This window comes from Chrysemys picta, chromosome 5 (genome assembly GCF_011386835.1).
Source record: "Chrysemys picta bellii isolate R12L10 chromosome 5, ASM1138683v2, whole genome shotgun sequence".
Lineage (NCBI taxonomy): Eukaryota > Metazoa > Chordata > Testudines > Emydidae > Chrysemys > Chrysemys picta.
Genome location: NC_088795.1, coordinates 138,846,225 through 138,873,657, shown reverse-complemented (window position 1 = coordinate 138,873,657; position 27,433 = coordinate 138,846,225). Strand labels below are relative to the sequence as shown.

General features: G+C 45.1%; 1 protein-coding gene across 1 annotated transcript in view; it reads right to left on the bottom strand.

Moving 5' to 3' along the window:
• Positions 1-27,433, bottom strand: part of SFXN5 (sideroflexin 5) — a 184,639-nt gene that overhangs the window by 48,893 nt on the left and 108,313 nt on the right. Inside the window, 2 exon segments of the mRNA XM_008169591.4 lie at positions 12,731-12,816; positions 17,622-17,737. Of these exon segments, the coding sequence (XP_008167813.3) occupies positions 12,731-12,816; positions 17,622-17,737 (202 nt within the window).

Sequence of the window (27,433 nt, the reverse complement as noted above, 5' to 3'; positions counted from 1 at the left end):
TGTGCAGGCTATATGGTTTTATAAAAATATAATAAGGAGTGAATATAATGTAACTGGAATAGTTTTATAAAAATATGATAAGTGAATATAATGTAAACTGGAATATGCTTCATGCAAAAGGTCTCTTGTAAGGTATCATTACAAAGCTTATAATCTACTGAGTGTGATCATCCTAGTTGTATAAATGTACCACTCTTGTATCTAAAACTAGAAATACGAAATATAACTCTGAGGGCCTACTGTAATTATGCAAAGTGTGGGCCATTAATAGTGGTTTGGAATCTTGATGACTCCCATTAACCAGGGCCATTGTCTGCAGATGGCTCTGTTTCACCTGTAAGTCTTCCTGTATATGGGCAGGTCTACACTACCCGCCTGAATCGGCGGGTAGAAATCGATCTCTCGGGGATCAAATTATCGTGTCTCGTCGGGATGCAACAATTGATCCCCGAATCGACGCTTCTACTCCACCAGCGGAGGTAGGAGTAAGTGCCGTCGACGGGGGAGCCGCGGAGGTCGATTTGCCACCGTCCTCACAGCGGGGTAAGTCGGCTCCGATACGTCAAATTCAGCTATGCTATTCGCGTAGCTGAATTTGCGTATCTTAAATCGAACCCCCCCCCCCGTAGTGAGGACGTAGCCTATGTGTGTGCTGGCAAGTGGGTAATGAAGTCTTGCAGTGACATGTGATCATGGCACCTGACCTGGAATCCATCTTTAACATGGGTGCTTTTCCAGTGGGGGTGGGGGGGGTGTGTGGAAACCCAGAGGGACAAAGGGTTCCCGCCTTATGCAAAAGATATATAAAGGGGTGGAAGAGAACAGTGCGGGGGAGAAGCCATCATGAAGAATCCGCTAGCTATCCGCTGAGCTGGAATAAGAGCTGTACCGGGGGAAAGAATTGTGCCCAGGCCTGGAAGGGGTCCAGTCTGAGAAAAACTTACTGAAGCATCTCTGAGGGTGAGATTATCTGTATTCAGTTTGATTAGACATAGAATGGCGCATTTTATTTTATTTTGCCTGGTGACTTATTTTGTTCTGTCTGTTACTACTTGGAACCACTTAAATCCTACTTTCTGTATTTAATAAAATCACTTTCTACTTAGTAATTAACTCAGAGTATGTATTAATAACTGGGGGAGCAAACCACTGTGCATCTCTCTCTATCAGTGTTATAGAGGGCAAACAATTTATGAGTTTGCCCTGCATAAACTTTATACAGGGTAAAATGGATTTATTTGGGTTTAGACCTCATTGGGAGTTGGGCATCTGAGTGCTAAAGACAAGCACACTTCTGTGAGCTGTTTTCAGGTAAACTTGCAGCTTTGGGGCAAGTAATTCAGACCCTCGGTCTGTGTTGGAGCAGACAGGAGTGTCTGGCTCAGCAAGACAGGGTGCTGGAGTCCTGAGCTGGCAGGGAAAACAGGAATAAAAGTAGTCTTGGCACATTGGATGGCAACTACCAAGGGGGTTTCTGTGATCCAACCCGTCACAGGAACTCTCTGAAATAAGAGTAGAGCTTGTCTGTGCAGGAGACAGAGGTTTTTCAGGGGCCGGTTGGAGACGGCGAAATGATATCCCTCAGGAACTAAGGACCACCACGAACCTCACCACTTTCCATTCTAAGTGCTAGGGACACATCTTTGACCTTGTCGTCTCTAATATAAACACATAGCAGCATATGTACGTTTGGGTGTATAATGTACGTACATGTGGGTATATAAGCCCTCCAAAAGAAAACACTCCACTGCACACACACTGTGAAGAGGATGAGAGAACAAAAAATGTGACAGATGTGCAGTCACATTGCTTAATTCTCTACTGAAAGGCGCTAAGATACTCCAGCAATGAGTGTGGTATAAGGACCTATATAGAATAGAATAGAACAGAATCCTCCCCATGAACAAATCAAACCAGTAGCCCCACTTATCCACTCCATAGTATAAAGATTTCCAGCCAAGGGTCTGTAGTACAAGTCTGTTTGCCAAAAGGTTCTGCCACCTTCTTTGGCTCTGGTTATGAGAAACCCTTTTCATTTAACTTGAAAAACAAATTAATTGATTCCCAGTTCTCCTCTCCAACACAGCACACAAACCCCAAGACACTGGGGTCACAGGTTAAGGGAGAGGGAGGAAGAAATTATTGTGTGAGTCCCTGTTAAAATCTTAGTATCAGAGGGGTAGCTGTGTTAGTCTGTATCCACAAAAACAACGAGGAGTTTGGTGGCACCTTAAAGACTAACAGATTTAGTTGGGCATAAGCTTTCGTGGGTAAAAAACCCCACTTCTTCAGATGTTTTTTACCCACGAAAGCTTATGCCCAACTAAATCTGTTAGTCTTTAAGGTGCCACTGTACTCCTCGTTGTTCCTGTTAAAATCTTGACACCACCTCTCCACTCTACAAATGCTGCTGAAAGGTCTAACTGCGCTCCTGGGGTTGGACAGAAAATAATTCTGCTGACTAGAACAGAATTAACAAAGTGACTGCAACGTTCCCACTTCCCAGATGTTTTTAAGGGAATTTTGTGCTGGTGACAGATGCGCTGGAGACTGGATTTCACTTGGTATCTACAGAATGGGCACAGCACGGGCAGCTGAAATGCCATCCAGCTAACATGCCTTCACTTGTTCCTCAAGGAGGGAGCTCAGTCTCCAACCCCATGTCCATTTCTCTGAGACCGCCCACCGGGGACCCCCGGGTATCAGCTGTGGGGGTGTGTTTTGCAATGGGCAAACTTGTCTTGTAGGGAAAGGACGGAGACTGCTCGAATAGAATTTCATAGGGCAACACGCAGGGTGTGAGGAGACCATTTTCACCTTTGTATCATCAGATTCACTGCTGAAAAGTGCAGTGTGGTATTATAAACATACCCCAAGGAACCTAAGCTGCAGCTTCATGCTCCCTGGCCTTCTGCCACAACTGCTGCTTGCGCCCCTCCAGACCACTCAGAATGAAGCAGCCAACCTCAGCCTCCTCTCCTTTCACTCCTCTCCTCTCCTCAAATCCCTCCTCTTGCCTCATCCCACCTTCTGCATCGAGTTCCAGCTTCTCAGCCTTGCCTTTTAGGCCTTGCACAGCTCCGAGACTCCCTCCTGCCTACATCTCTGTTCTCACTTCACAGCCCTTGCTCTCTCTGCTCTGCCAACATGTCCTCCTTCCCCTCTGCCTCGCTGCTCTCCGCTCATCTTTGTGCCTTCTTCCACACATGGTGGCCCCTGCACCTGAAACCCATTCTCAGTTCTCTCCATTGAAGTGATCACCAACGAAATGGTTAATGGGCCACCATGAGCTGTAGTGCTGACACAGTGGTTGGATCAACAGAGGGCAGAGAGTTCACCCCTCTAGGCTACTGTTTCAGGCTCTCCACATACTCAAGAAAACATAGCACTGTCTTCGCTCAGTTTGGGTTTGGAAAGGTTGGGGTTTTTTTGACAACTGCGAGGGGTAGAAACTATTTTTTTTAAATGAAAACTGAGATTCTTCACAATCCAAATATCATATAGGCCACGTAGATACATCCAGCAGGCTGGGTCTGGCACCCGGGCTGTATGTCTGACATACCTGATTTAGGGTGTAAGCTCTCTGGAGTAGAGGCACCGGGCCAAAAACTCTACTGGTGTAAACTGGAGCAGTTCCACGGACTCCACTGAAGATGTGCCAACTTACACTCAGCAGAGTATTTGATCCCATGTCTTTATAAGCTCTATGCACACTGGTCATGCCATATAAAAAGATAAAATAACAACATAGCTTATTTTCTCCTGGACAGGAGTCTGGATAAAACTGAAATTCCAAGTGGATACCTATGTATGTCCCCAAATATTTAATTTTAGGGCTGTCAAGCGATTAAAAAAATTAATTGCAGGATTAATCGCACTGTTAAACAATGATAGAATACCATTTATTTAAATATTTTTGGATGTTTTCTACATTTTCAAATATATTGATTTCAATTACAACACAGAATGCAAAATGTACAGTGCTCACTTTATATTTATTTTTGATTACAAGTATCTGCGCTGTAAAAACACAAAAGTGGTAGTATTTTTCAATTCACCCAATACAAGTACTGTAATGCAATCTCTTTATCATGAAAGTTGAACTTACAAATGTAGAATTATGTACAAAAATAACTGCATTCAAAAATAAAACAATGTAAAGTTTTAGAGCCTGCAAGTCCACTCAGTCCTACTTCTTGTTCAGCCAATCGCTCAGACAAACAAGTTTGTTTACATTTGCAGGAGATAATGCTGCCCGCTTCTTGTATACAATGTCATCTGAAAGTGAGAACAGGCATTCTCATGGCACTGTTGTAGCCGGCATCGCAAGATATTTCTGTGCCAGATGTGCTAAAGATTCATATGTCCCTTCATGCTTTAACCACCATTCCAGGGAACATGCGTCCATGCTGATGATGGGTTTTGCTCAATAACAATCCAAAGCAGTGCGGAACGACACATGTTCATTTTCATTATCTGAGTCAGATGCCACCAGCAGAAGGTTGATTTTCTTTTTTGGTGGTTTGAGTTCTGCAGTTTCCACATTGGAGTGTTGCTCTTTTAATACTTCTGAAAGCATGCTCCACACCTCGTCCCTTTCAGATTTTGCCGGCACTTCAGATTCTTAAACCTTAGGTGAGTGCTGTACCTATGTTTAGAAATCTCACATTGGTACCTTCTTTGCGTTTTGTCAAAACTGCAGTGAAAGTGTCCTTAAAATGAACAAGTGCTGGCTCATCATCCGAGATTGCTATAACATGAAATATATGGCAGAATGTGGGTAAAACAGAGAAGGGGACATACAATTCTCTCCCAAGGAGAGTCACAAATTCAGTCACAAATTTAATTAATGCATTATTTTTTTAACGAGTCTCATCAGAACGGAAGCATGTCCTCTGGAATAGTGGCTGAAGCATGAAGGGGCATACAAATGTTTAGCATATCTGGCACATAAATACCTTGCAATGCCAGCTACAAAAGTGCCATGCAAATGCCTGTTCTCACTTTCTGGTGACATTGTAAATAAGAAGAGGGCAGCTTTATCTTCTATAAATGCAAAAAAATTTGTTTGTCTTCATGACTGGCTGAACAAGAAGTAGGACTGAGTGGACTTGTAGGCTCTGAAGTTTTACATTGTTTTGTTTTTGAGTGCAGTTATGTAACAAAAAAAATCTACATTTGTAAGTTGCACTTTCATGGCAAAGAGATTGCGCTACAGCACTTGTATGAGGTGAATTGAAAAATACTATTTCTGTTTTACAGTGCAAATATTTGTAATAAAAATAATATACACTTTGATTTCAATTACAACACAGAATGCAATCAGGGCCGGCTCCAGGGTTTTGGCCGCCCCAAGCAGCCAAAACAAAAACAAAACAAAAAAGCCGGGATCGTGATCTAAAAAAAGCCGCGATCGCGATCTGCGGTGGCAATTCGGCGGGAGGTCCTTCACTCGCAGGCGGAGTGAGGGACCGTCCGCCGAATTGCCGCTGAATACCTGGACCTGCCGCCCCCCTCCGGAGCGGCCGCCCCAAGCACCTGCTTGAGAAGCTGGTGCCTGGAGCCGGCCCTGAATACAATATATATGAAAATGTAGAAAAACATCCAAAATATTTCATAAATTTCAATTGGTATTGTATTGTTTAACAGTGCAATTAAAACTGTGATTAATCAGGATTAATTTTTAATCACGATTAATTTTCTTGTATTAATCGCGTGAGTTAACTGTGATTAATCAACAGCCCTACTTCATTTATACCAAACTAACTTTCTAAGAGTACAGCGGCCTCTGATAGGCTCACCACTGTAACTGGCTTAGCCGACCTTACCTTGGTGGCTGAAAAAAGTCATTGGGACCTGTCTACATTATGGCTTGAATCATGCTAGCAATAATTCTTGTGTGTTTTCCAGCATGGCTACTGCTAATCTGGTTTCTTTGCCCAGTGCGGACTGGGGATTTTAAGACTTAAGCTAGCCCCAAAAACCCCATTAGGTAACACACAGAACCACTTCCGAAGATGAGGCCCAGTCCTGTTCCCAATTAATTCAATGGGAGCATCCAGCAAGGGCTGTAGTTTATAACCATGTTAGGCCAGCCATGCTAGGCTGCAATTGTGTCTGAGAACGCGGTTATAATCCATACAATGAACAGGTTCTAATTCGGTTTCTGTGAGAGAAGACGGAAGCTGGGTGAGGGAAATGGGAGGATGCTGGGAACACGGCTGTGGTAACAGATACTTAGTTGGAGACTCCTTGCGCCGTTTCTTCCTCATCTTTTAGAACCCTTGCACAATAGGATACATACAAGTATCTGAATGATGACAACATTGTGAGATACAAGTAGGATAAAGCGACCAAGAGGCACCTTATAGACTAACAGACGTATTGGAGCATGAGCTTTCATGGGTGAATACCCACTTCGTCAGACGCATGCAGGATAAATTCATTCCTGGTGTAACTCCATTGAAGTCAGAGTTATGCGAGGGGTCCAGTGAGTCTACACCAGAGAAGGCACATGATGAGTTATTCTACTTCCTTCTGCTTTAAGATTATTTATGTGCCATACTTAGAATTTTCTTACTTTCATGGATGCAGCTAAACCATATTTATATTTTATTAACTAATAAGACAATAATAAGACAATATTTTATTGTCTTAACATAGCTATTGTTAATTATACAACTGAAATAAGAATATATCTGTGGAAAATAACTGGCATTATGCTGATCACACAGCGCACGCCTTCCCGAAATAAATGTTGATTCTATAGGTTGGATGATGCCACACCGTGTCCAAGCAGCAGGAGATGCATGAGACATGGTGAAAGAACGGAACACCAGGGAGCTGAGCAGTGGGAAGTAACAGAGCAAAGAACGAAGGCCAGGGAGTTAAAATACGCAGCAGGCAGAGACTAGAGACGCCAAGAGAGCTGAAAAAAATGGCATGAGAGATGAGAGAGGCAGCTGGGGGAGTTAAAACATGCAGATGGAGAGATGCGAGATATGGCTGGGAGAGATGAAAGACCTGGATCCAAGTGGAAAGACGACGACCAGGAACTGGCCACTAAAATAAACTTTTAAAATATTGGGACAAAACCCCCCAACAACACTGTATTAGTCTTGTTTTAAGCTAAAAACCATTGATGGGGACTATGGGCAGATCCTCAGCTGATGGAACACAGCTCCACTTAAGTCAAGGAAATTACACCAATTTACCCCTGGCCCCATACACGAGGAATCAGAGTGGCATTTGTAAGAGTCACTTTTCTCACTAACCACAACCTCAGATTCAAACACAGCAGAACTGTGAGGAAGATCCAGATGGAACTTTGTGACTCAGGCCTAGGTTTAATTAAAATCACCTTCAGCCTTAAAATAGGGTTACCATATTTAAAAAATAAAAAAAGAGGACACTCCATGGGGCCCTGCCCCGCCCTTTCCCCACCCCCGGCCCCGCCCCAACTCCGCCCCTTCCCCGCCCCAACTCTGCTCATTCCCCACCCCTTCCCCAAAGTCCCCGCCCTAACTCCGCCCCCTCACCTGAGCATTCCCCCTCCTCCCTCCCAGCCACACAAAAAGGGCTGCCCGAGCGCTACTGGCTTCATGGTTTGCCGGGCAGTCCCCAGACCCTGCGCCCCCAGCTGGTGCTTCCCCAGTGCAGCTGGAGCTTGGGAGGGGAAGCGCCCAGCCAGCAGCGCAGGGTCTGGAGGCTGCCCGGCTAACCGTGAAGCCGGTAGCGCTCGGGCTTCGGATAGCCCCCATGCCTCCGGACCCTGCGCCCCCGGCCGGGCACTTCCCTTCCCAGGCTCCGGCTGCTGTGCTCCTCCCGACTCTTCGGCTGTGTTTAAGAGCCGAGCTGCCCGAGCGCTACCGGCTTCGGGCAGCCCCCATGCCTCTGGACCCTGCGCCCCCGGACCCCGGGAGGGGAAGTGCCCGGCCGGCGGCTCAGGGTCTGGAAGCATGGGGGCTGCCCGAAGCACGTAGCGCTCGGGCAGCTCGGCTTTAAACAGAACAGAAGAGTCAAGGTAGGGAGCACAGCAGCCGCGGGAGGGGAAGTGCCTGGCCGGCGGTATTTTTCCCCGGACATGTTCGGCTTTTTGGCAATTTCCCCCAGACGGGGGTTTGATTTTACCAAAAAGCCGGACATGTCCGGGAAAAACCGGACGTATGGTAACCCTACTTAAAAATAATAAATCATCATTCTCCTCACCATTTTTAAAGTAATATGAGATTTTTTTAATAATTAAAGCTATGTGTAATACATCTCATATGTCTCTTGCTATAACTGCAATAAAACTTTCCCACTGTAACCAGGATATGACAGACAGCTGTCTGTCAGACAGACAGCGTTTGCAGTGTTGCTATAGCCTTGTTGGTCCCAGGATATTAGAAGATAATGTGGGTGAGGTCATATTTTTTATTGGAGCAACTTCTGTTGGTGAAAGAGACAAATTTTCAAGCTTACACACCTTGTGTCTCAGATAGACAGACAGGAAAAAGAGCTGCCTGGCAATTTTCCACTTAAATGATTTTTTGACAGAAAAGGCAGCTTCTGCAAAATTGAAAATTTTCACTGATTTTGCCAAAAATTTTCAATTTTCCATCGGGAATACCAAATCAAAATACTTCATTTCAGGTTGGTTACACACATATTGAAATATTTCGGTTTGTTGAACTGATCCAAAACATTTTGTTTCAAGCCAATTCAAAATTAAACTGAATCTCTTCATGGTACTGTATTGCCTCATGGGAGTTGTAGTTCAGGAGTCTCAGGCCACCATTTTCTCCTATGGGCCAGGTTCCCTGGCTTGACTATGTCTCCCATGATGCAATGCAGCCTCTCCTCTGACCAGGCTGTACGATGCATCATGGAAGATGTAGTCTGGTCAGGCATCTGAATTACAACTTCTATGAGGCAATGCAGCACCACTGGGAGATGCAGTTTAATGTTGAACTGACTTGAAATAGAAGATCTTAAAAATCACATAATCGTGATTACAATTTTGGGATTTTCCCCACGTCAATACTAAATGATTTTGGCAGCTGATAATTCACCAATTGCTATAGATAAATAAAGGATAGAGCTTCGCAGCACTTGAAAACTGGTACCATGCTTTCAGATGGTATGGAACCATTTTTTTAAAGCACTAACAGTTCTCAAGACAGCAGCAGATAAGTTCGTGTTGGAACTGAAGAGGGAGGAAAGTAAGGCAGCAATCAGAATAATGTATCATAGCTTTCCAAAACTAGATATTATAATGGGAGAGATCATCAAAGCCACAAATGGCAGCGAAGTACCTATCTCTCACTGAAAGTCAATGGGAGTTGGGTGCCTATACGCCATTTGTGCCTTTGAAAATCTACTGCATTGTCTGTAAATATTATAAATAAGTAGAGAAATTATATTTCTGCTAGTCCTCATTATATAAGCACAGTATTGCCAACCCAAAGCATTCAGAAATCAAAAGTCAGGGTCCAAAACCATGAAATTGCCTTAAAAATAATATGATTTTTTAAAAAATAATAAATAATATTGTTGGTTTGGTGATTTCTGAGCCTTTAGGGGGCACTCAGGTCACATTTTCAAGCTCTTCTTTGCATCCACAAGGGCTAAAAAATTACTTTTTTAAAAAACTGAAACTTGAGATTCTCACCTAAGCGTTTGACTCCAGGAGCTGGGATTTCAAGAAAAATGACAAATAGACTACTATTGTATGAATATAAAAATGTATAATCCCAGTCAATACCCAATGGAGTCTTTATGGGCCAGATCCTCTCCTGGAGTAAACCTGTGTAGCTTCACTGGCCAGCTCAAAACCTGGCCTTATAAATCAACTTTCCTTCTTTGCTGACCCAGTCTGTTATGCCTCCACCTTCCTGTACTGACCTGAACTGAAAACTCACTTCTTCCAAAAAGGGCCTTCCTCTTTAGTCTTTTCCTCAGAGAGTTGTCATGAAATTGGACTGAAAATGTTTATTTCACTGACCACTGAAAACAAAAAACCCTGCAAAAAAAATGTGGAACTGCACAGGTACATGCCTGTGAAGTCTTCTGGCTCCCCTGGGAGACTCCTGTCTTTGGGCACCCTCTGCTGGCATCCCAAAAGCTGTCAATCTCCTACTTTTAGGGACAGACAGCTCCTTACTGCAAGAAAGGAGCCTCATACTATAATGACTGGCCTGAGAAAAACCTTGAGCAAACGTGGATGAACAGAGCAACCACAGCGAGGTCCATGCAGCAGGAAAGAGCCACAGATTTAGAGTAGGAAAGCAAACACAGGTGGTGGGAGAAGATCACTACATCTCAGGAAATGCAGGCTGGAGAAGGCAGTACTTAGTGCCTAGGGGACTTAATGGGAAAAGGAGATGCTGGAGCAAGGCAAGGCAAGGCCCAAGAAGGTCATGGGGGGAAAGGGGAGGAAGGTGACTACCACTGGAACGGAGTGAGGTATTTTAATTCCCCAGGCTGGAATTTGGCCTGGACACCTGGGTTCACAGCCTGATCTTTGGGCAAAGGGAATCAAAAGTTCCATAAGAGCTTTAAACCACCTTGCACATGCCACACAACATGCTAGTTTTATATCTCATCAAACTGTTTATTTGGCACGAGCCACGTGGGTCTCAGGAGTCCTGGGTTCAATTCCTAGCTCTGCCACTGACCTCCTGGGTGACACTGGGCAAGTCACTTCTGCTCCCCTTGCCTCAGTTTCCCCATGGGTAAAATAGAGATAATCATACCAAGCTTCTTTGTAAAGCGCTTTGAGCGCTACCGATGAAAAGTAAGTCTCATCAGTATTCACAGCATGTCCGTTTGGAAAGTACCAAGCACAGGGTTGGTGCTACAGAAATAATGAATAGCAGAGAGGGAGGATGGTCTTGTTAAAGCTATGGGCTGGGACTCTCTTTGTGATATTGGGCAAGCCACTTAAGGTTTGTTTACACAAGGAAATTATTCCACAATAAGGTAGGGTGCGATTTTAAAGCATAACAGCTATTCTGGAATAGCTGTGTGGACACTCTTTTTTAGCTTAATCCAAATTGGAATTATTCCAGTCAACATCCCCATGCAGACAGGGCCTTAATTTCGCTCTGCCTCATTATCTAATCTGTAAAACGGGGCTAATAATACTGTGATTCTTGACACCCTTTGTCTGTTGTGTCTATTTAAGAGAGTCCAGGGTAGGGACACTATGTGTTTGAACAGCACCTAGCACTCTGGGGCCCTGGTCTCGGAGAGGGTCTCGAGAGGCGACAGTAATACAAATGAACAAATGCAAGATGCCCAGAAACACATCAGCCATTAACGCTTACAGAAAAAAAAGGCTTGATCCCTGTTAACAAGCAGAGAGAATTTCACACAGCCCAATGGCATTTATGGACCAAGGACAAAGCTGTTGCTACCCAAAGCTGAGGTTCAATACCCAGTCGTGCTAATTATTCTTTACTTTGTCTGTGGAGTGTTTTAGAGCTCCCATCATTAACATTTGCTTAAAAAGTGCTTCCAGTTTAGCGTCAGAACAAAGGTAGCTGCTCTTTAGAGACACTATCCTGCAATGCAGTAATCAGTCTCTGAAGGTTCACAGGTGACACACGCCCCATTGAAGCCCATTGAAACAGAATGAGGTGTACAGATGACAGTATGATGGCCTCTTCTCTGGCAGAGAATTTTTTTTAAAAAAAGCCAGGAAAGAGTAAACATCCAGAACAAAAAGAACTCACCGCACTATGTTCTTAGCAGAAAAGAAAAGACACACTGGAACACAGGGGATGTAGCAGATATTTTGTTACAATGCGGTGACACTGATAATTAGACATACTATGATAATACTGCCCCATACCACACGCACCCTAAAGTGCTACCAAAAATGTGGCATTTCTCAAAAGTGCAATGAAATACCATGGAGCCATACATCATGAGGGAGCCAATCTTAATCACAGGAAGCCAAGTTTCACAGAGCATGCAACAGACAGCATTTGAGGCTAGTATTCTACCCATGCTTCCATACAATTAGGCCCAGTTTTTCAGAAAGAGGCCCGAGACCTGCATGAAATTACATGCTTATGGCCTGATCCAAAGTTCACTGAAATCAATGGGAATCTTTCCACTGAATACAGTGGGTTTTCAGGCCCCTAAAGAGTAAAGGTAATCAAGCAACTGCAGCAATTCAGACAGAAGATTTCTTCTTCTTCCTTTTAAAGAGAAGCCATAATACCGATATTAATGCTACAGTATTCTACACCGATGGCCAAAGATGCTGAAATAACAATACAATGTGTAACAATACAATTACTGCTATCTACTGGAGTATACTTTTGTCCTTGGCCAGTTTGACGAGGATATTTCTTCTGAAATCACAGTTAATGTCCACACTGGAGCTTGAAGGTGTAACCTCCGGTAACATACCCGTGTCAGTGCTGATCAAACTAGCAGTCTAAAAACAAAAGAGTAGCCATAGGGGCACGAGTGGGCTTGCTGACCTGAGAACATACTTAGGGTCTTAGATGGGATTGGACTCAGGGTGGCTAGTCCCCTCCTGCTGCTTGCACTGCTGTGGCTACATTGCTATTTTTAGCACACTAGCCTGAGCTAGCACAGGTATGTCTCCCCGAGCAGAAAATGACGCCTTCCAGCTCCAGTGCAGACATACCCTAAATTGCACATCTTTACCCATGAGGGCTGTTCCTCACTTTCCCTGGAAATTCCCCCCTGCCCCACATCACCCAACACTTACTTTTCCAGTATAGACATAATCATTGGAGGTAGAACCAGTATAGGCATTGGCAGGACCACTCTAGTCAGGGCTGTCTCTATCAGTGCCTGAAAAAAAATGAAAAAAGAAATAGAAAACAGACACTTAAAACTGCTCCCTGCATATGCCTTTATTGATCAAACAACCCACTGGGACGGAAATCCTTTCCCTAGCATTTTTAATGGTATGTATGGGGTTGGAATGTAACAACAAAGATTGATAACAAGGTTGATATCAGTCACTTGCATATAGAGTCATAGATTATTAGCCTGGAAGGGACCACTGTGACTATCTGGTCTGACCTCCTGTATAACCCGGGCCAGAGAACTTCCCTCAATTAATTCCTATTTGAGCTAGAGCCGATCTGTTGGCGGGAGACGTTCTTCCGCATAGGCAGAGTATAATAGGCTAGGGAAGGCTAAGCAAGTTCTGGGGCAGCTGAGGAGGCGGTATGTGCTACTCAACTTCCTTGGTTCATCAGTAATCTCCCTGGACTCCATGGCGCATATAAAAAGCTCAGGTTATTCGGAAGTGACGTGAGCTATTCCCGCAGGGTGGCTTGGGGGTCTCAGGAGGGGAGGTGCGGAGCGGCTGGGGGAGCTCCAGCCAGCCCGGGACTCCTCCGGGGGCAGGGGGGCTTAGAGCTCCAGCTGTGGAGGGAGAGGGGGCTGGGGGCTCTGGCTGCAGGGGGGGCCTCAGGTGGAAAGGGTGGAGCAAGGGGGGCTAGCCTCCCGGAATGGGGGCTCCACCTACCACCCATGCTCTGTTTTTTTCACTCCGCTGAGTGACATAAGTTTTGCCAACATAAGTGATAGTGTAGACATGGCCTGAGTTATTTTTTTCCAAACTGCTAATCATTCCCGTGGCTCTTCTCTCAACCCTCCCCAATTTATCAACATAGGGCTGGGCAGTAAGTGGTTCTCCCAGCCCAGGAGAGTTTTCTAGATTTTGAAAATTTTTCCCATTCTGAATCAGGAAGGGAAATCAAAACCTGGAAATTTTTCACACATTGACAAATTGAAAAAATAATTCAATTTGGGGAAACTGAAACGTTTTGTTTCAATAGTGACTTTAAAAACAAAACAAAACCCAAACATTAAAAAACAAACTTTTTTTAAATTAAATTTACTAAAACATGTATACAAAATGTCATTTTGACTCAGACCCCAACTTCCCTTTCAGAAAACGTCAAAAAGGAACATTTTGACAATTTCAAAAGGTCTTTTTGCAAAAATGTTTCAATTTGGGAGATTTGGCGAGCAGTTTTGGTTTTGATAAATCAGCCTTTTTCATTAAAAAATATATTTGCTCAAAAATTCCTGCCTTGCTGTCTTTACCTATATTCTGTTGTTACTGTACAAATTATGGGCCAGAGTCTGTGCTCAGTTATGCCAGTGTAAACCCACAGTAACTCTGACATAAACGAGAGCGGGGAATGGCCCTATGCATGTAATAAATAACGTAACATTCGATCTATGAATGTGTGTCAGCAATGTGATGCATTGCGAAAAGGGCTAATATTCTGGGGTGTATTCAGAGGAGTGCCACCGGTAAGACACGGGAGGTAACTACCCCGTGCTATTCAGCACAGATGAGGCCTCAGCTGGAGTACTGTGTCCAGTTCTGGGCACCACACTTTAGGAAAGACGTGGATAAACCAGAGAGAGTCCAGAGAAGAGCAACAAAAAATGATAACAGGTTTAGAAAACTTGACCTATGAGGACAGATTAAAAAAACTGGGTATGTTTAGTCTTGAGCAAAGAAGACTGAGGGGGACCTGACATTTTCAAATATGTTAAGGGCTCTTATAAAGAGGACAGTGATCAATTATTCTCCACGCCCACTGAAGGTAGGACAAGAAGAAGTCATGGGTTTCATCTGCAGCAAAGGAAATTTAGGTTAAATATTAAGAAAAACTCTCCAACTCTAAGGGTAGTTCTGGAACAAGCTTCCAAGGGAGGCTGCAGAATCCCCGTCACTGGAGGATTTTAAGAGCAATTTGGCCAAACACCTTTTGGGGACGGCCTAGGTTTGCTTCATCCTGCATCGGAGCAGTGGGCTAGCCTAGATCACCTCTCAAGGTCTGTTCCAGCCCTACATTCTTATGATCTATCTCATCATAGAGCATTTGAGCCCCTCACAAACATTGATCATTGTATCCTCACATGAACCCGGGAGGTCAGGAAGTACGATCATCCCCACTTTACAGATGGGGGAACTGAGGCACACGGAGATAACATGATTTGCCCAAAGTCACACAAGGAGCATGCAGCAGAGCTAGGAATTAAACCTAGTTCTCTTGAGTCCTAGTCCAATGCCTCAACCATAAGACCGGCCCGCCTCCAATGCAGTGTGCCACTGAATCAGGCTCTAACATTTACTGTATATGATTTTAGCAATAAACTCCTGAGGTCCTAAACTGCTGTTTGGTAGCCAAGGGCTCAGAGCTCAGGATGTGTTCTCCACACCAACCCAGAGAAGCAGAGCTGTTGGTGGGAGAGGGAATGTGGACGCTCCTCTCTCCCTTACTCCGAACTGTCTCTCAAAGGGATGAGGGGAGCAGAGCTGGAGAGGATGAGGCAGTGTCTGCGTTCACTGGCTGAGGGACAGGGGATGACACAGCTCGTGCTGAAAGAAGGGAGGGGGATGAGGTGAATTGATGGGAAGCTAAGCTTGGGGGGTGAACCGGTGTGACTCTGGAGGTTGGGTGGTGAATCAAGGAGGACGACATGGGGCTAATGCTGAGAGATGGGGTGCTGGGAGGGGTGCACAGGAGGTGGGGGAGACAATCAGGTGCTGACAGGAACAGACTGGCGGAGGAAGCAAGTTGCTTATGCAGAGCTGCGAGGAGGGTAACTGAGAAATCTAAACCAGTAGTTCTCAAACTTTTGTACTGGTAACCCCTTTCACATAGCAAGCCTCTGAGTGCAACCCCCTTATAAATTAAAAACACTTTTTTATATGTTTAACACCATTATAAATGCTGGAGGCAAAGCGGGGTTTGGGGTGGAGGCTGACAGCTCGCGACCCCGCATGTAATAACCTCGTGACCCCCTGAGGGGTCCCGACCCCCAGTTTGAGAACCCCGGATCTAAACACTGGAGGTGTGGGGAGTGTGGCTAAGCTGCCCAGTAAGAGCAGAGCCCAGTGGCTGCTGCTGACTGGAAGGAGGACAGAGGGACAGTACAGCTACCTGGCAAGATGTGTGAGGTGACACCCATAGCAGTGGGAGTGCAGAACCTCGCCCAGAGACACAGAGCAGCAGCAGCATAGGGCAGCACAGGTAACCCCCACAACAAGGTTTTCCACTGATTGTCACCTTCCTGCACAGATAAAAATGCCACTCACGCGTCACTCAAAATGTGCTGCTAGGTAACCATTTAAGCCCAGGTTCTCAATGATTTTTACATGCTTCACTCCCATTGAATCAATGGAAGTTAGGAACCTAGCTACCTTTCAGGATCTGGGCCTGAGCCATTTGGCCAGACATTAGGACACGGAGAAGTCTTGGACTAGGGATGGGGTGAGGGCAGGTCAGGAAATCTGGTTCAGCTCTGATACCAACTGCCTCTGAGCCCTTCGGCAAACTGCTTAACAGCTCTGTGCCTCAGTTTCCCCTTCAGTAACATGGCGATATTAACAGTGACTCACCATTCCTTGCAGGCAGCTGAGAGGCTAAATTAGTTACTCTCTGTAACTGTTTTAAGAGCCTTGGACAGAAGGAGCGATAGAAGTGCCAAGGATTGTATTATGAGCTCCACTGCCTGGATTTGTGCCTCTGCACACTTTACCTTTCAGATCAAAGCCCACTAGAAAACCACCCGGTTCAATTAGACAATCAGACAAAGCTCTGGAGACAAAGCTACTCAAGAACAGAAAAACCAGGAAAGTCATAATGTAGTCATGAGCATATGGCAGAATTCAGAAGGTTGGGGGGCGGGAGCAGGAACAAACCAGGTGTTAGCAAGAGAATAAAAACAGCTGGGGTCTCCTTAGAAAGGTTTGGTTGATGGTTGTTAATGTCATTTGGCACAGGGCGGGTTAAAGAGCTATTCAGCTGGCAAACGAAGTTTTTCTCATTTGTAAAAAGGTGTATGTTATCTCTGCCTCATACTCAACGTCAACTGCTTACAGCTTCCACAGTGAAATCTTCAGACTGACAGTGGAAGAGTGGGGGACGGGGGAAGAACAATAGGTTCTCACTTAAAAGAATTCATAGATTTTTGAGACCAGAAGGGACCATTATGATCATCAGATCTAACCTTCTGCATAACATGCCCATTCCTTCATCAAGCCCATAACTTCTGGTGGAGCTATATCATCTCTTTTAGAAAAACGACCAGTCTTGATTTAAGACTTCAAGTGCTGGAGAATCAACCACAGACCCAGTGAAGTTGATCCAGTGACCACTGTTAAAAATCTGCTCCATACATTCTTATCTGAATTTGTCTAGCTTCATCCACTGGATCTCATTCTGCCTTTTGCTGCTAGACTGGCCACACAGTAACCAGAATCGTAGCTAACATTTTAAATGAGAGTTTCTACTCTTACTCCACGATTAATCTTGACTGACTATACCAGGTATTCTGGGCCAAATACTCAAAAGCAGCTTCTACCCCAACTGTACCACGGATCTGTCACCTGTACATTTTTGTGCGCACCAAAGCCCCCAGATTTCTGAGCAAAGCAGGTAATTAACCACCATAGCCTGATTTATCTTGGATGATGGATAAGGACTAGACTGTCCCAGTTTTCTAAATGACAGCTGAGATTCTCCTTTGTTTCTAGCTCACCCAATCCAGGGTCCTGGGCTTCCTGGGGCCTAAAGGCAGCTGTGTATGTGTGCTCTTCAGGGAACCCCGCAGGTACATACATGTTTGGCAGCAATTCTGGAAGATCCGACAATGTTTCCGTTACTGTCCAGGACGTCAATCCCTTCTTCCAGCTCTGTGTGCCTCATCAGGACAACATTGCAGATATTGGCACTAGCTGAGGGTGAGAAAAGCACAGTGGTCAGTAATCCCTCATTCCAATTTCACAGGACACTGAGGCAGGCTGCACCCCCATTTAAAAATCCAACAGCCACCTTCTGCTCTCGGTAACCTCCATTCCACTCTGCTTTTGCTCCGCTGTAACGGAGAGTAGAATTGGGCCCCAAAGGGATTTTGGAGGGTGGAGGGCTGATACTTGTAATGAGAGTTATACATGATTTTGTAGAGGAGGTTAATACATCGAGATCATGTGCTTTGACTGCCCAGGCAATTGGTTGTCACAGTCAGAGGTGGATTGAGGCAAAATGGGGCTTGGAAACCCCCAAATTTTCAGCCTCCCCAAAACTCTCTTTCGTATGATGACTGCCCCATCTCTATTCATAGAATCATAGAATATCAGGGTTGGAAGGGACCTCAGGAGGTCATCTAGCCCAACCCCCTGCTCAAAGCAGGACCAATTCCCAACTAAATCATCCCAGCCAGGGCTTTGTCAAGCCTGACCTTAAAAACCTCAAAGGATGGAGATTCCACCACCTCCCTAGGTAACCCATTCCAGTGCTTCACCACCCTCCTAGTGAAAAAGGTTTTTCTAATATCCAACCTAAACCTCCCACACTGCAACTTGAGACCATTACTCATTGTTCTGTCATCCGGTACCACTGAGAACAGTCTAGATCCATCCTCTTTGGAACCCCCTTTCAGATAGTTGATGGCTGTTATCAAATCCCCCCTCACTCGTCTCTTCTGCAGACTAAACAATCCCAGTTCCCTCAGCCTCTCCTCAGAAGTCATGTGCTCCAGCCCCCTAATCATTTTTGTTGCCCTCCGCTGGACTTTTTCCAATTTTTCCACATCCTTCTTGTAGTGTGGGGCCCAAAACTGGACACAGTACTCCAGGTGAGGCCTCACCAATGTCGAATAGAGGGGAATGATCACGTCCCTCGATCTGCTGGCAATGCTCCTACTTATACAGCCCCAAATGCCGTTAAATCCCCCCTATTGAAATCCCTCTTCTCATCCTACCTCCTACACCCTGACCAACCTCCCAGAGCAGCTCACCCCGGGATGGTGCACCACTGCTTGCTACTCTATGGGTGAGTCAGTGCTCCATGACGGGTCCTTTTGACCGCAGACCCAAGATCCCAAGGAGTCTCCCTTAAATCTACCCCAAGGACAGCCTGACAGACACAGATTCTTCTGGTACCAATAAACGTTTGCAGGCATGACAGAAACCTGTTGAAAATGATTTCATTGAGCCGTGGGAACAAAATCCAGATGTTTTAGATCAGCGCTGCATTCAGCTCTTAACAGTGCATACAAAGTTTTGTAGAATCTAATTAGAAGCAGCTTCATTAACACATGCTGTTGTAAACCCTGTTCCTGTTGAACTTCCATCATGGGGTGGCAACATTAAGGGGAAAATAGCTGCTTAGATTTGGTTTTCTTTCTTTCTTAAAGCGAGCTACTTGCTTGACACTTTAATTAGGTATCTTTCCAAACTAGACTATGCACCACCAGTGCCTTAGTGGGTTCCCTCGATTTTCAATCAACATTTAGCCTCCACATCCACGTCCACTCCAGTTGTGCGGCTCACACCTGGCCTCAGAGAGCTGCCCTCTGCTGAGATTCATGGCTGATTAGGTCTCCGGCGCTAGAATTCTTTTGAAATAACCTCCTCCCTCATTAGCCTTGACTATTGTCACCTTGCCCTGTTCTCAGTTCCACTCCGAATGCTGCTGCTAGCCTCAGCCGACTGGCTTGTGGCTCTGGCCACATCACCCCTTCGTGGAGTCCCTTTTCCAGTGCGTCAAACACAAACTTCACATTTTTGCCAATAAGGCCCTTCACTATACAACCCTGCTCAATAGGCCAGCAACTTTATCTTAGCAAGTTGTCAACTTTGCTTTGCAATGCTGGCTTTCCCCATCTGTTAGTCCATTTCTCCCCAAGCACCTTCATGCTATCTCCCACCCCAGGCCTCATGCAGTGGAAAAGTTCCCCCATCTTATCCTCTTGCAAACCCCTCCTTCACTCACCTCCGTCATGACGCCTACAAAACCCGCCCTGCGGACATTGACTAGGTAGCAGAGTTTATTACTTATACCAATATGCCTGTTTTACTATTGCCTTGTCCTGACTTGTCTCTCTCATTCACCTGTAGAGAGCTCTCTGGGATGGGAACTATGGCCCAGATCTTCAAAGGTATTTAGGCTTCACTGATTTCAAAGAAAGTTAGGAGCCTAAATACCTTTGAGGATCTGGGCCGGTCTTTTTATTACATGGGCCAGATCTTCCGCTGGGGTCAATCAGCAGAACTCCACTGACTTCAAGGGAGCTAAGCTCCCTTGGTGAGGATCTGCCCCCCTCCCCCCCAATTTCTGTATAACACACAGCAGTGAGGCCCTGATGGGTACCCCTGGACTCTACTAACAAATAGAAACAACTAGTCAATCTGATCATAGCTAAGTGAATGGGATCAGGCAAAGGACAGCAAAACAGTCTGGTTTTGCAATACTATTCATTTGATGAGCTCCTTCCAAAGGCGTGTTTCGGCAGCTCTCGAAGGGTTATAATGTTTACTAACTAAAGTCAATTCATTTAGTGTAACCAACTTTTTTTTTTTTTTCCAGTGGCAGGTGGGCATGCCCTGGTGTAATGCAGCTCTCTGCAATGAAAACTGGTTTGTGTCAACACACACTGCTTACACTCCAGAGCAGGAGGGAAACGGCATGTGGGTGCACACATTTAAGGAGCTGGAGTACTGGTTGGGATTACAATGCACAGTCATGTGGCAGGAAGCCTGAGAACACTCATGTTGTGTAAGGCAACACAATGAAGGCACCAGGGAATCTCTCACCTTAGGATGGTTAGTTATTATGGGGAAGTGGACCGCCAGAGAGAACCAAATCTCTCCTTCCCTCCCTGCCACAACACACACACACACACTCTGCTAGCTACTTCCAAGCGCTAAGCATTCTGCAACTTCTTAGGTCAGGAGTTCCCCTTCTACCCTGTGTATCTATGTGTCTCAGGGTTTTTAGGACCATTTGCAATTATGCTATTTAACTTGGTTTTCAGCTTTGAGACTCATCTAGGAAGGAGGAGGCATGACAGGAGGACTGAGGCCAGGGCCTCATGCTTCCAGGTCAACTGGAAGGAGAAGTGGAAGAAGAGGGGGTGGAAAGCAGTTTCTAGACATAGAGCTTTGCTCATAAATTTTCTCCCTCTTTGTTTCCAGGCACGGGGAGCCATAATGCCAACTGTGGCTAACCATCCCATGTCATAGTAGGAAAGAAGAGAGACTTAGAATAAGTTTTACTTTCTTTCTGCTACTAGGGTGACCAGATAGCAGGTGGGAAAAATCAGGACAAAGGGTTGAGGGTAATAGGCGCCCATATGAGAAAAACCCCTGAATATCGGGACTGTCCCTATAAAATCGGGACATCTGGTCACCCTATCTGCTACATATGTTACAAACAAGCCACTGTTATGTGCTGGCGAGATTCTAAACATAACCATGCTCAGCCCACCCCTGAAGTCCTCGGTTGGGCAACACTCCCATTAACTTGAATGGAGTTAGCCTGTTCCACTGGGCAGGGCACCAGAATAGATGAAAGGCACCTTGGGCTCTGTTCCTGGTTCTGCCACTGACTTGCCGTATGACTTTGGGCAAGTGACATCGCTTCTGTATACCTTAGTTTCCCGCTCCGTGAAACAGAGACGCTGATACTCTCCCAGTTTCGTAAAGTGCTTTACGATCAGGCTTGACATACACAGGTGAGGTAGGGTGGCTGCCTGTGTTGTACTGGCTCTGTGGCTAAAAAGAGGCACAGTCTCCAGGGTGATAAATTTGAGCACCCTTCACCAGCACTAAATGTATATGAAAGTATTTTAAAAGTGAAAATCCAACGTTTGTGGATTACCAGGTACACAGTGGAAGAAGCAAAGGTGGGCAAACTGCTTGTTCTGTAAAAGCAAACCAAATCTGCCTTATTGCTATGAGATCGATCTAAGGTATTTCTATGGCCCCTGTAGTATATGAACCCCTCAATCATCTTTACAGTATTTAGGGAATCTGGACTAGATTCAAACAGAGAGTCTGATGTGACAGGATTTTCCCAAATTCTAAACTAGTTCCTATCTGTCAATTACTTTGTTGACAATCTTTCGTAATAACTTTATATGTTCAAAGTACTGGTCAAATATGAAAGATCTAAGATGATCATCCATCAAATGCCTTGTCCCTTGCAATATGTCCTAATACTTACACTAAACAATCTGTTCCACCTTGAATTTTGCTGTGACACTCGGTGTACCTTTCCCAGACCTGAAAAAGAATTCTGTGTGGCTTGTCTCTCTCCCCAACAGAAAGTTGGTCCAATAAAAGATATTACTTCACCTACTATGCCTCTCTGATTTTATATGTATTTCACATTTACCTATGAGTTGGTAGTCTTTATACATGGTGAATATATCCTTTTGTTCTGCCTAAATGGAGTTGTTTAAAGAGATTAAATAAAAACAGAAAAACACCCTCGGGGAATTCCTATTTGGGTTAACAAACCCCCCCCCCCACAAAAAAAAACAAAACACCCAACTTGGCCATAAATCTTGAAACTTTAAAGGCTTCTTTTTAGGTGAAAAAATCCTGCACTGCATTAGTGCCACTTCAGCGAGCAGAAATAAAATTCCTGAGCCGACTTACAATACACGCCAGCAGCATTAAAGTGCTGTTCTACTCTGAAAGGCGACTAAGTAAACAATGGCATTGTGGGGGCTCACTGTCTCATAGTAATTTCTCTATCAAATCTCAGAGCTCTGGGTGGGTGCCCTCCGGTATGAAGTTCAGATAAGACCCAGATCTAGATCAAATCCATCAATTAAAAATAAATAAAAAGACATTTTTTGCTAACTGCCAGCCCTGCAAACTCACCCTGGGGTCTGGGGGGATGGCATATGGGAGTCTTTAGTGGGCTTTGGATCAGGCCTTCAGAGGCCAAACTGGTTTCTATCCTTTTTGCACATCATCCCCAGTAATAAAAGTCAAATTCTGCCTCTAGTGACACCTGTGCCACCCCCCAGCTTTACATTATGCCCCCAGCAACAGTGAGGCAACCTCACTGCCCCTGTATAAGCGATTGGCACCTAGGCCTGAACTCAGCTAAACATTTAAACGTGTGCTTAATTTGGGGCCTTAGTAGACAATTCTGCTGATGAAGCACAAGAAGGAATAGAATCCCACTCCCTCTCCCTTAGCTGTGCTGACTCCGCAGGCTACACAGGAACAAAAAGCTTTAACCGCTTACATTTGTCGCTGTAGTAACCACGTATGGCTGATCCGTGTAGGTCACAGTTCTCATCTTCACAGATCAAGCTCATCTGTGGAACGGACCCAAATTTTGGGGGAGTTTGAATTCAAATCCGAGCTAACCCAGACTCCACGTCTCAGGCCAGTTGCTACTTTCCTTTTCAGATTGCATTTCTTCGCCCACTTAAACACCAAACCCAGATGGATTTTATAGGCAACATTTCGTTCCACTATGACGATACTTCGGAGAAGGAAACGGAGAGAGCAAAACATGGAAAAGGCTACAAAAAGGGCTCAAATTCAGACTTGGTGTAAATGCGAGCAGCTCTGCAGACTATGGTGGAGTCACAGCCACTTACTTCAGAGCTGAATTTGAGTTCTTTTCTCTATTTTTAAATAAATGCCTTATGACCCACACATCCCAAAATTCTACCTCACACATTCACCTGAGGCGAGACATGCATGTAATATATCGCTAGTTATTTCATTATCATCAAGGTAAAGGGCAGGAAAGCAGAGTTTTTGGCTGGGCTGGTACATTTTCGTGACCATTCTGCAAAGCTGTTTATAACATTATTTTTGTTTCTTTTAATAAAAGGTTCCTGGAGTCTCTGGAACCCAGATCTCTCTTCCCACGTTCCATAGCCCGATGAAGTTACACCTGGGATGATTTTGGACCATTGGGTTGGGTTTCTTTTCAGCACCACTCTATGGCCCAGTGACCTGTTCCAGTTCTCTCTTGAAAATGCTAAATTGGAAACAGTGAGATTCAAGAACTTCCCATTCAACTTTTGCAAGAGAGAGGAAGAAGACTGGGGCTGTAAATGGCTATCGAAAGAACAACCTGATACATGCATTGCAGGGCTGGGGGAGGAAGGGAGAGTGGAAGTTCAAAATTGCTTCTGTCGGGGACACAAAATACACTGTGATATGCACTAGCAGAGATCTCCACAAGGATGATCGGTCTTTTGTAACCTCAGGGGCATGTTTTTCCTGTAATAACAAGTGGATTAAATTTGCAATCAGCTGCTCACATGAGGAGACAAGAGTCTGGGAACTCCCTGAGGGCAACAGATCCCTCCAGGATCAAACAATATGATCCTGCTAGGAATCCAACAGGGTTTCCTGGTTTGTTATTTATTTCACTCATGCCAAGTTTTATTGCAAGCCGATTTCCTAACCAGACCCATCTCTTGGAGACAGTGATTCTATCAATAAATGTAGCATGCAGTCAATCCACCAGCACAGTGCAGTGGAGAGCTGGAGTAAGGAGACTGGGGTTTCCTTCTCAGCTCTAATACAGGTTCTCTGCCTGACCTTGAGCAAGTCACTTAACCTCTCTGTGACACAGCTTCCCCATTTGTAAAATGAGGATAATGGACTCTATTTCATGTCATGCAGACAATGAAGAGTTCTGGCTGGGGCATGAGCCAATCAATGCACTCCTAGAGTGGCAGTGTACATGGGCAGATGTATTTGTTCATTCTATCCCTATGCATCCAAGGAGTAGAATGTGAAATTCCATTTCCTGTGACATTGCCCTGATTGTCTATATTGTCAGTTGCTTACAGCTCAGTACAGATTTTGCCCTTTTCCTAACGCAGTGGTAGCTGGGGTGCTTGTGTTGTTTTCAAACAAAGTATCTGTTTGCACAATCAAATGGTGTGTTGGGAAACAAAGACACAGAAAATTCAAATCAAAGCTTTTATCAAGTCAGACTGACAAGAGATAAATTGATATGTATAGAACAGGTGAATCACAACTCCACATAAGAGCATTTCCCCCGTCTAGCGAGAATGTGGGCACACAGGGCATCACTTACTTCCCTCGCTTCCCTGGACCCAACCCCTGTGACTTTCTGGTTGACTGTACCGGGTTTGTGAACCAGTATGGTCTTCAACTCACTCCTGGTGAAAGTACTCCCCCTATCCTCACATCTGCTGTGCAGTGCACAGCACGCCCTGACAACACAAATGGCATTACATGCATTGACATCCAAATGGCTTGTAGGCAGCGCCAACTTGCTTTTAGTCAGTCAAAGTCATATTCCACCACCTTCCTGCAAGTGTTCAGTGTGTAATTAAACCTTCTTCTGCCAGATGCTCTCACATCAGGGTACAGCTTCATAAGCCAGGCAGTGGAGGATAACACAGGTCCCCTAAAGTAACAGTGACTAGAGATACCTCGCTGATAACCATGTTGTTGGGAGGGAAGAAAGTCCTTCCTTGTCCAAATTTGAAAACACCCTGGAATTTTTCTCTGGAATACCCTGGTGTCATGCACCCTATAGTACATCCCGTGTTGATGTACATGAATCTCCTTCTGTGGTCAACCAAGGTCTGCAAAATGAATAAGTAGTATCCTTTCCAGTTGATGTATTCATGTGAACCTTGTGGGGGGCAGACAATGGACATGGACATGTGTGCCATCCATGGCTCCGGGACAGTCTTGGAGCCCCTTTCTTCCACAGCCAATAATTATTTTGGGGACGTTAGTAATCCTTACCACTTATGGACAAACCCCGACAATAACTGGGTCACAAGTCTCCATCACCACAGCACTGACAGCTGATTTGCCAACACCAAACTGGTTAGCCACTGATCTGCAGCAGTCTAAGAATAGACAGCTTCCAGATGGCAATAACAACCTGCTTCTGGAATGGTACGGACAGCCTCATACGCATGATCTGGGGCTGAAGGGCCAGGGCAAACTCCTCACACAGCTCCATGAAGGAGGCCTGTCTCTTGCGGAAAATTTAGAATCACAGCTGATCACCCCAGGTCTGCAGGACGATGTAGTTTCACCGCTTGATATTTGTGATCCTGTTCCAGAACTGCCAGTCAGCACAGTGAGATGCCACAGCTATTAAAACCTGTCTCAGCTGTTTCCACTGCTCCTTCTCTGCATGCCTCCTGCATGATCTCCTTAGCAAGGCCTGCCACCGCCTTCTCAAGGCAACAAACCACTGCCTAAATTTCCTCCACTACATCTCATGCTCTGCCTTGGGTCTAGTGTCCCAGAAACGAGAGCTGCGTTAATGCCGATAGCTAGAACAGGCCATCGGCATCCTGGGCTGGCTCCATGCTTGCGAACAGTTGGAACGCAGGCTGTGAACAGCAGTGTGGAGTGTGCCTATCTGGAAGTGCTTATATTTACTGTGTGGTTGAGCTCAGACTTCTGCATAGGGACCCAGGAAAGACAGGTAAGTTCTCCCACAATACGCTGCAAAACGATTCATAGAATGACATCGTTTAGTGGAGTGCTAAAACACAGGGGATATCCCCCCAGCAATTCCAGTGCCTAACCTGAGTTACTGCAGAACCAGCGTGGACATGATTACACAGGTGTGATTTGAGTGTGGCTTAACTGCTGGACGCTCACACTCTTAGACTGCTATAATTCCCATACCTGGTTACCTGGAACCAGGTAAACTGCAGTGAAGACATACCCAGTGACTCTGGCCAAAATCTGAATTCCTCGACCTAGGGTGTGAAGTGTACTATTCTGCACAGGATAGTGGCTGCCTTCCACCCCAGAGGTGGGTGCATTTTACTGAAGTTCCATCACTTTTGAAAGAGGCTGAGGATGGTAGCAAGAGTAATTCATCGTTATGACAAGAGAATTTCCACATAAACACCCTGAGAAACACAACATGGTTCAGATGCCTGGCGGGTGTAAGTCAGCACAGCCCCAGTGAAATCAAAGGACCAGATCCCCAGCTGGCAAAAATCAGAGTATTTCCATTGGAGTCAATGGGCCAGACCCCCAGCTGGTGTAAGATGGCGCAGCCCTATTGACATGAGTGGATCTAGGCCAATTTACATCGGCTCAGCATCTGGCCCCATGTCTTCACAAGGTTAAATCTAGCTCATTTCTGGAGGCTGGTAGTGAAAGTTAATACGAAGACAGATCTTTAATTAAACAGTTTACCCAGGTCTCCAAACCAATAACTTCCAGCTCTCAAAACAACCAAACAGCAATTAGTGGGAGGCTTCCTGATGTCCTGGCACACAATTAAGCATGACAGTACACAAATAAAATAAGAACTAGAGAATTAATTAAGGGCTAAACAAATTAATTAGGGTCCCCAATCAATTCTGACGCCAGCTTAACCTCTTTTTTCCTAACACCTCTGTGTAAAAATAGAACCACCTGGTGGCAGAGATTTTGTAGCATGCAACTCTGATCCAAACCTGGTCTGAGACGTAGCTCTGAAATCTACTCACAATCTTTAATGCCATTTTGAAGCCAAACAAAAAAGGATGGTTAAAATAAAATTTCCCACTAAATACATATCCGAAACAGAAAGAACCGCATGACCATCATGGTAAGGATTTTCATGATAAATAATTATGTAACGCTTCTATAGCATTTTTCACCCCTAGA